This window comes from Poecilia reticulata, linkage group LG11 (genome assembly GCF_000633615.1).
Source record: "Poecilia reticulata strain Guanapo linkage group LG11, Guppy_female_1.0+MT, whole genome shotgun sequence".
NCBI classification, from domain to species: domain Eukaryota; kingdom Metazoa; phylum Chordata; class Actinopteri; order Cyprinodontiformes; family Poeciliidae; genus Poecilia; species Poecilia reticulata.
Window position 1 is genome coordinate 7,756,655 of NC_024341.1, and position 9,987 is coordinate 7,766,641.

The 9,987-nt window shown below is 38.2% G+C and overlaps 2 protein-coding genes and 1 long non-coding RNA gene across 10 annotated transcripts in view; 1 reads left to right on the forward strand and 2 right to left on the reverse strand.

Annotated features, from left to right (window-relative positions):
• dlgap3 (discs, large (Drosophila) homolog-associated protein 3) overlaps positions 1–9,987 on the reverse strand; it is a 908,365-nt gene that overhangs the window by 670,253 nt on the left and 228,125 nt on the right. The gene's annotated exons all lie outside the window — the stretch shown is intronic.
• Positions 1–9,987, reverse strand: part of LOC103472158 (uncharacterized) — an 89,844-nt gene that overhangs the window by 20,806 nt on the left and 59,051 nt on the right. For 3 of the 4 annotated variants that reach the window (XM_008421587.2, XM_008421585.2, XM_008421584.2), the window contains exons 7-8: positions 3,588–3,635; positions 3,274–3,387 (exon numbers count right to left, since the gene is read on the reverse strand). In XM_008421587.2, coding sequence (XP_008419809.1) covers positions 3,274–3,387; positions 3,588–3,635 — 162 coding nt within the window. The remainder of the gene's footprint in view (positions 1–3,273; positions 3,388–3,587; positions 3,636–9,987) is intronic. The other variant, XM_008421586.2, reaches the window with a different exon arrangement.
• On the forward strand, positions 5,794–9,961 carry LOC108166708 (uncharacterized). The gene is made up of 2 exons (XR_001777063.1): positions 5,794–6,889; positions 8,494–9,961. It is a non-coding gene; the product is annotated as an uncharacterized LOC108166708 (long non-coding RNA).

A 9,987-nucleotide genomic window follows, 5' to 3' on the forward strand; every position in this document is an offset into this window, starting at 1 on the left:
GCCGGGATCCGAGCGCCAAAGAACTGTTATTCATTCCTGTCATTAAATCTTTTAATTGTTCCCCTTTGTCCGTCTGAGTCTCTCCAGATTGAAATAAAGGCATAACTTTCTTTTTTTCTATCTGTTCTCGGCTCCCACACACAGAGCTGGGGCCACTTGATCAGCCCCTCCCTCCCATTTCAAACTCTTCTAATTAACTAAAAGTTAAAGAGTTTGACAAAAAAAACTTAAGTCTATGAAAGCAATGTAGCAGTTTTGCTAATGAGGTAGCTCATCATGATTCAGCCAAAGTAAGAAATTAACAAACTGCAGTCTGCTCTTTATTGTTGATGTGCTTCTTCTTATTCAGAAGTGTTAGTAAATAAAATGTTTACATGTCTTTTGTTACATGTCTTTTGTTTTAAGTATTTACTTACTGGAGGGTTTTATGTTAGTGCTGTAGTCAGAGCCACAGCTGACAGCTAGTTCCTCACTCTGACAGCCCGTGCCGTTCAGCAGCGCAGCTGTTGCTCCTCCTACACTTTGGACTGAACCCATTGTTCTAATAATGGTAGGGGGGTGACCTAAAAATGTATTCTTATTTTTTTCTGACAAAAATGGCAGATTAAGTTCGTTCTTTGTTTCTTTTGCCTTTTCATATTGATATTTAAATGCAAATGTTTCTTCAATAATTTTTTTTGGGGGGAGAGACAATTCTAGACTTTTCCCAATATTGGAGGGGTCTGGACAACCCCCTGGATTTACGCCTATGCACTTGCGGTTGCCTAGAGACGGACACTACGCAGCCGCGGTGAGCTGCTATCGACCGCATCTTTTTAAAACATCCTCAACCCGATTCTCCACCGTCCTGGGAACCAAAACCTCTCGTAAAGCTACGGACATGAGAGGGAAGACTCAAATCCCAGGCTGAACATGTTAGTGAAGATGAATACAGGAAATTAAAACAAATGTGTTCGTCCTGCCACGGTGTGCTGCATGATGTCAGACAGACATCAGCATCTCTTCAACCCCCAATCATCTCCTGAGGCTGATATGGTATAGAACATTTTGCTATGATTTATTAAGTTTCTTATTGTGGTTTTAGTCGACTGTTATGGTTTGATTATTAGATAATCAATTATTTGCTTATTTAATGTAAAGTATCAGCCAAAATAATACAAATGGCCATTTAAAGAAAAAATCATATTAAGCAATTAACAGTAAATACATAAATATTTCCTACTTTAAAAAGATTTGTTAGGGCTTTCTGTTTGTTTTATTAAGAAATGTTGACATATTAATTCAGTGTTCAGTGGTCATTTAATGTATTATTAATGTCAGACATAAACCTTCTGCCCAGGGACGGTTCTAGATGGGGGGCCAGTGGGGGTACAGAAGAAATTATGCTAAATAAATGTATTTTGTTAATATTCAGAGGTGAATATTTTTAACCTTCACAATTTTATTTTAACAATGAATTAAAAATTATAGTGCTGCACTTTTAGCTGCTGAATTGAGATAGGATCATACTTTCCATCTTAGCAGATCTAGCGATCAGGGCTCTGCAACCTGTATCTCTGGAGACACAAGTGGCTCTTTGGCTTACTTGATATATCAAATGATGAAATACTGCTCTGTTTTTTTTTGTTTCATTCTTTTTTAAGTGTTGCCATGGAAAAACACTGACTATCCTGGCCCTCGTGGTAAATTTGATCTAGAACCAGCCTCCAAACCTAACTCCTCACTTGTATAAATATTTTAGTAATACTCTTCACAATACCAGAATTTTTACATAACTTTTATACTTTTGGAGCCCTGTTTGAGGAAACATTGTGATTATTAAATTAGGTATTATGAGCAGTTTACCAAATATATTTTACACTTGCTTAATTAAACATGTCTAAGGTGTGCTACTCTGATTGGAGTACAATTTTGGAGTACTCTATGTATGAATGATTGCTCTCTGAATCACTTTTCTTTTAAAGGTTTTGGTGGCTGTAGTTGCCTTTATTTGGAAGTAGTTTGACAGGGAAGTGGGTAATGAGAAAGGGGGAAGACATGCAGCCTGCGACCACCGCCACGATGACTAAGGCCTCAATATGTGGGTTATGCTTTGTGACTGCGCCATCACTGCACCCACTCTGGATCACTTTTTAAAAGCAAAAAACACTGCCATAAATATTATCTATTGCTGCTGTGGCCATCCCATCCCATGAAAGTAGGGTGACACGCCATGGTGGGCGTCCCTTATTTTGATTTCTGAAAGGTGGCAACCTTAATGCTTGTTTTTTTAAATGTCACATTACATTTGTTGTGTTGATGCATTTTGACGTGCTTCACCCCTGAGGTAATTTTCCACCGCAACACTCAAACATCCCCGTTCACTCTCAGAGCGTTCAAGTTCCTCACCACATTGATTAGAATTTACTGCTGCGCGCTTGCGCAGTGTGAAGGAAAGAGGAGATCAGCTGCCCACACAGGCTGTGAATGAGATACAGGTGATCGGCAACAAGAGACCGTGATCTGCGATCACCGATCATCTAGTTTTACGCCACCCGCTGGTATAAATGTGGGGTGAATTTAGTTAAAAGGTTGAATTTATCCGCAACAGTTCGTTGCTACGTCTACCCTGTTCTCATGGCAAACCGGAAGTTGATACATGCAATTTTGAGTTCTAAAAGATAAACTCCAACATCTCTTCCAAGCTTTATAAACATATGAGCAGACATCAATTTAATGAGGACTAGCAAAAGAGATACTTCAAATCTTTAAGAGGACTTCTGGATGAGTCATTCTATGTGGGTACTCTCACAAACTCATATGTTCCCTTCAGCCAATGGGATGTCTGTACACCCAACAATTATGATGTAGCAACATTGTAAACAGTCTATCAGTCATCCTCTGTGTCTGTTGATCTTTACTATTTTGACAGGCTGCTGGATGGTCCAACCAGTAACACCACCTGTAACACGAGCCCTCCAATCACAATGCTGCTGCTATGCACAAGGCTCTGATGGTATGCATCAGTTCCTTGTAAATCAAATAATGAAAATATTTATCACTGTTCTCTATAAAATTACAAATGGGCTTGGTTTTTCTGGGTGCTTAGCTTTGTGGCTGTTTTTGACAGTAGATACATACAGGTTGCATATCAGTTTTCATGTGACACACAAAGAAAAAAATAAATTTACTGTAAAGTAAGTACAGTAAAGCAAGTACAGCAAATTCAGTTTAATGAACAGTCCAACAGTTTGTTTTTTTGTTTGAAAATTGCTTAAATAATAAAACCCTTACCTGGCTTCCTCCTGCAGCTAGAACGCTTAGTCCAAACAACATGGCAGTGATGCAGATCAGCAGCTCAAGGACTAGGAAGATCACCAGAGTTCCCAAAATCCCATCAAGAAGTAGCTGCCCAGAGAATTTCAAAGTTAACATGGTTACAATTAGTATGGATATTCCAGGGACAAGTAGCTTCTAAAAAATACAATGTACAATACAATTTTGACATATACAAAATATATATATTCTCCAACCTAGTTATTTTTAGACTCCAGTCTGTAATCTAAAAATATGTGTGACCAAAGTTGTAACAATAGTCAGTGACTTACTTTACACTTTTGCTCGACCAGCCCGGTGCATTTTCTGAAACAATGTTGCTGCAGTGGGCAGTAAACACAGAGAAATAGGAAGTCTGCTTCACAACTTGTACAGTCCATTTTTATTTTATGCTGTATTACTAGCAAATACAATCATGTCAGTGATCGCCCTCTTTGAGACCTAAGCTATGTTCTTCACATTATATCTCTTATAGATAACAGTTAGGGGTGTCTAATGTATTGATATAAATATACTTCATTTATATCAATTTATTTTTATAGAGAATTTTTGTTACATCTGCTGTATATTTTGTTATAATGTATTAGATACTATTATTTTATTGCAACCATTTGGCCATATTTAATTTAAAATTAAACATAAAATTTCATTTGATGTCTTACATTGAAACTACTTACCAACAGATTTAACCACTTAGTTCAAATTTCGATTTGAAGTTTTAACAACCTACTCTATAATATGAATTACCCATATCAGAATTATTATTTCAGGAAAGTGATGCCTATTTCCAGTCAGAGGACAACATGTGAGGTACAACTGAAAACAACAGCTCAACACAGACAGCCATGCAAACAAACTCACATATAGATATAGTTTAGAGTGATCTATTAGCTTAGTATGTACAGAGCCCATCTGGTGACAGGAGAAAAACACCACAAGAAATGTGAGGGAACAACTTGTTTGGTGGGAAAAAAATTATTTCAAAAGTGTCTGTGTACTTTGATTAGCTGTTGTCCATATATTTCCAAGTGGCTGACACAACATTTCATTGTGCTTTATTTTAAGCTGAGAATTAATTGCTTTATTCTTCAGTCACTTGTAGTTAGACATGAAGTAGTTTTTAGTAAGAGACACTTAACGTAACTTAGCCTACCCTGTAACGTCCCATTCTGTAACAAATTCTGGCTTCATAAATGTAATAAAATGTAATTAAAAACACATTATGTAATAATCAACACAAAACATAGTAAAATATTTGAACAGTTGGAATTATTAGTCACATTATAAAAAATATTTTTATATTTTACACTGATTATTAAAAAATGTGGAAGTAGCTCTTTAAAAAAAGATATGTAATGCATAATGCAATTAACAACCACAAACCAGTTTTTGTGTTCAACATATACTTCTTACAACAATCATGTTGTTAATACTAAGCATTTAAACCTTTGACATAGGTCAATATATGACAACATTTCCATCATTTAGTTGCCTTTTTAGCTTTACTGCCATAATCCCTGTTACAGAAATATTTACAATTACTCCCTGAAGATATCAAAAAGTCTGCATTATTTATCCCAGAAGAGGTAAATAATGAAAACACAGTAGCGGAGGCAATAGAAGAGGAGCAAGTTGGAGAGGCTGAGGAAGAAACCCCAGGAGAGGAGCTCAGCAAGGCTGCAGACTCTGAAGAGGAACATGAACCATTTGTGTTGAAATATGTGTACAGTTGGAAGTGGCTGTTTTCTCTTATTTAATAATTTCATGTTGTAAACATTCATTAAACGTTTGATTCAAGCACTTCAACTTGCATTTACATGCAGGTACAGGTGAAGAAATGAATCACATTTTAAGTAAAAATTTGATATTTAAAATATTTCAGGTAATAAACATACACATAAAGAAAGATTATATTTTTAAATAAATATTTTATGTGATTAAAGTAAACAGTCATATAATCAGACATCTACTTGTTACATTTAATGTAACAAGCAAACTGTCAGGACACTGGGTTTTTTGGGCTTGTTTTGTTTTATTTTGTTCATTAAAGTAAAATCCACATAAAGTACGTCTACTGCCTGCTGCGTTTGTGTCCACCGCCACATCATGACACAAACCAGATGAAAGAGCCCATCTTTAAACATTTAACGTGTAATTAAACAATAAAGGTGACAAGTAAATTTTATGAAATAGATCACACTTTAAGTAAATATTTGTTGTATTTAACATATTTCAGGTAAGTGAACATGTAATGAAATAGATCATGTCCTAGAATTTTATGTAATTGAACATTACAGGTAACAAATGTGATGATTGCTTGAGATAATACATTTTATGAACATTTTAAAAAATATTTTTTAAATATCATTTTGGTAAAAAAAATAAAAAAGGGTCAAAATGGAATAAAAATATGCCTCATCTATATAGTTTAGAATAATTTCACATGGATTTGAGTCAACAGGTCACATGACCTGGAAGCTATTGAAGAAAAAACCCTACATTTTGACAAAGAAAAAATTGTTAAAAAAAAAAAAAAAGGAAAATGACTTAAAATGGGGAATAAATGACTGTGCCTCACCTATACAGACTAGTAAAAATATTTCAAAGTGATTCTGAATAAATAGGTCTGATGACTTGGAAGCTATTGAAGAAAACATTATTTATTAAAGTCATTTAAAATATATGACTTTAAATTGTAATAGAGGCTATTGTGTCTCATGTAAAAGCACGAATTAGCACTGACAGTTGGTTACAAATCAAGGCATTTATTAACATTTGTTTGACAGGAGTGTTTGGTTTGGTAATTTGATAATAGTGAACCTTCGAGCGCTTTTGCCGGGAGCGGTGGAGAACGGCTGGCCGACATTAGCGTTCATAAATCGGTTCAACCTTGAGCTAAACGCCCCTTACTCCGCGGAGCTCGGGCCGGAAGCGGTGGAGAACCTCTGGTCGAAATTAGCGTTCATAAATCGGATCAACCTTTAGCTAAACACCCCTTACTCCGCGGAGCGCGAATATCCAATATCCAACTTGAAAACAACTTCACTGATATCGGTAACGCAAAGAAAACACCGGTGTTCTGACTAGTTTGTTTTGGTCTGTGGACACCAAAGATGGCGCGGAGCGACTTAAACGTCATACGCTGTGACGTCAGCTCCAAAGCTCTATATAAAGGACCCTCCCATATTATCGACATCATGATGTTCTTTTCTTTCCGGTTTAGACCTCCGCGTTTGTTGACGCTCCACGCTACCCACATGCTCCAATTGTGCGCTTAACGACGCTGTAATTGCTAACTGATCCTCCTCATGGTAAGAACCTTCCCACTCTCTATGTTTGCATAGCTTTAGCTCAGCTTCTGTTGTATATTCAGGCTGCTCATACAAGCTGCCTGATTTCCCTTCCTTTCAGAGCCACTAAATATAGAACTCAGTGGTAAGTGAAATGCTCATCTTTTGTATGCTTCCAGATTCAATTTCTGATATTTATTTTTGATAGACGCTGGCCGGCTGTTTGCCTGTTTGCCTGTTGTCCTGTTTGTCCCTGGCTGGCGGTCTTCCTTGTTGGGTACCAGGTTGGGTTTTCTTCCTTTTCAGCTCTGACCATCAGAGGGCGCCAGGGGCCTCTTTTACTTGGTGGGTGTGTCAGTAGGCACCTGCTGGACGCACCTGGCTCAAATCGCCATCTAGAGCAGTGGTCCCCAACCCCCGGTCCGTGGACCGGTACCGGTCCGTGGACCAATTGGTACCGGGCCGCTCAAGAAATAATTAAATATTTCCGTTTTATGTATTATTTGAGTCTGGAGGATCTTTTATTTTGAAAATCCTTTAACCGGATTCTCTCGGTTACTTGGGCGCCAACACTGAGCCCACAAGCAGCAAAATGAGTAAGAAACAGATCAGATGTCTTTGGAAAGTTTCTTTGCAAAGGGCAAAAGGCCCAGAGAAGAGACAGGAGAATGGATTTATCCCGGACCTGTAGGCGACTCCCACATTACAAGCCCGCTCTGCGTAACATTAGCAGCCAGTCGGCTGCTAATGAAGCTTCAAGCTGCTTCGCCACGTAGAGACCAAGCAGGTTGTGGATATAAGCAACACTTCGGGTGTCATTGTCTCCCATCACTCCCAGATGGGACCGTCTCCTTGCAGAGAAACAAGATCAGGGTTCCCGTTAGTCATTATCGTGAGTTAAAATTTTCACGAAAGTAAAATGTTCGTTTTTGTGGCGCATCTGTATTTTATTTTGAAGGGATATGTAAACGTTACCATAGCGACCAGAGTCAGAGAGCGTTTGGGCAGTGGTCGAGAGGAGATGAGTAGAACTTGTGAGTCTTAAGTCTGGTTTAGACGGCAAGATTTAAGAATTGTGGGCCGATTCTCTAAATCTGTGACTACAGAGCTGATAAAAGTACAACAGGTTCGATTCCACTCACACACATCCTGATTCCAGAGGATAATCCAGTAAAACGCGGGAATTTATTATGACCAAACAGGGATGATTATGTAGAAACAATAGTGATAGTTTGTGGAGTCATATTAAGAGATAAAAGACATAACAAAAAGAAAAGGCGGTGGATAAAAGACGACAGGAGCAGCCGCTCTATTTGCTGCACTATGATTTGGAGGTGGATAAATGTTTTTTCATAGTTAACATTTTTAAGTGAATAAACATATATAATAATGACCTTTACATATAATAATATTTCCACATATCATCTCCGATATCCACCGGACTCTCAGGTGTGCGATATGTCAGCTGTTTGGGATTCCCCTCCGTTCTTACGTCACCGCGCTTTSTGATTGGTTACCTGTCACATTCAGAAGGTTGTATTCTCGGTCCCAGTCAGGGAAAACCCCATAGGCTGCAATAAAAAGGCCAAGACAACCAAATTGGGTATATTCAGGATTTAGCGGGAACACCAACATGCAGAAGCCTTATCTGACGGTTCACGCCCCGTCCCCCCGGGCCGCAGCAAAATTTCCAAGTCTTTATTGGTCCACGGTAATAAAAAGGTTGGGGACCACTGATCTAGAGGAGTATTTAAGCGGCAGGCTCCYGCACTTCACCGCCAGAGTGTTTTACCTATTGTGGTACCTCCAGCCTCTCTACTATTCGTCTCATTGAGATCGTTTCTAGTTGCCTTCAAGACCTTACCTGTTGTTTTGTGACTTCTTCCAGGACATCTTCAAGTTTCCTCGGAGACTTCCCGTTTTCAAACCCAGAGGGGATTCCATTCACTACGCTGGCAGCTATACTCACCGGTAACCGGAGTCCGCCCACATCCCTCTGTTTAAGAGCCCTCAGCGCGTCTCCACCTGGAGCCCGCCCCGAAGCTCTTGGGGTCTCTCTCTCTCTCACGAGTCTGTCCGTCCCTCATCCCTCTCCGAGTCAGCCTCCGTTCCCAACTGCAACCTGGTACCGAAACCCTTCCCCCACCAGAACTCATTACAACAAGTAAGCTCCGAACCCATACTAGTAGCCTGTTTTCCTACGATCATTAAACTCACCTCCACTCTCCTTTTGTGTGCAGCCATGCCAGTCTTCCTGCTGCAGCTTCCCGACTGCGGATGTTTTGACCTTTTTTGATCACTGTCATTAAAACATCTATCTGACATCAAACAGATATCTTAAATATTTTATTCTGCCTCTCTGTGAGTTTCTGCATGTGGGCTCAGAAATTAAAACCCAGCATGACATGCCTATTGTCTTGGTTACCTGAAGACAAGCAGTTGCCTACCTGTTGTCCTGGTTGCTGGCCTCATGCCCGCCGTCTTGGTCGGTGTAATATGGCAGGCCATTTTAACATAAATTTGGTTTTACCGACCTTACGTTCCAGATATCTCAAATTGTTTTGTGACTAGGCGTTTCAGCGATTTACGATATCTCTAATTATATTTCGACTAGACAAAATAACTATTCTCAAATTACATTCTGACTAGTCGAAGTGACGTCAGATTTACCATTGACTTGTATGGAGACTTCAAGATATCTAAAATGAATTACTGACTATCTGAAATGCATATTTCAGATATCTACAATTAAATTATGACTAGTCATAAAGTAAATTCAAGATATCTCTAATGACAAGATAATTCAAGATATCTTAAATGTATTTTTAGATAGATGTGTAGTTTTGACTAGTGAAAACTAAATTATAGATATCTTAAAAGCAAATAATGACTAGACAAAATTAAATTAAAGATATCTTGAATTGTAATTTTGACTAGTCAAAATTCCTTTTAAGATATCTCTAAATGAATTCAAGATATCTTGACTTGTACAGTTTAAATTGACATTTTGACTAGTCAGAATGACATTACTGATATCTTGAATATGTATTCTGTCTAGTCAAAACGTCCCTGACTTGCGTAGCAATTTTAAAGTTTAATAAAACTTTAAAATTTTGTTTTTTAAAAATAGAAAAAACAAAAAAAGATGTTTGAAAATGCACCACTTTCATGTTGAAAATGGTTTGACAATAGCAATTTTAGCTTTTCAAAGCTATTTTTAAGTGTATTCGGCTCCTCAACAGCACAAAGACAAAAGAACTCATAATAGATTACAGGAGGAAAAGAACGGACATCAAACCACTACACATTGGGGGAAAATGTGTGGAAAGGGTAGCTGACTTTCGTTTTCTGGGGGTCCACATTGAGCAGGGCCTCACATGGA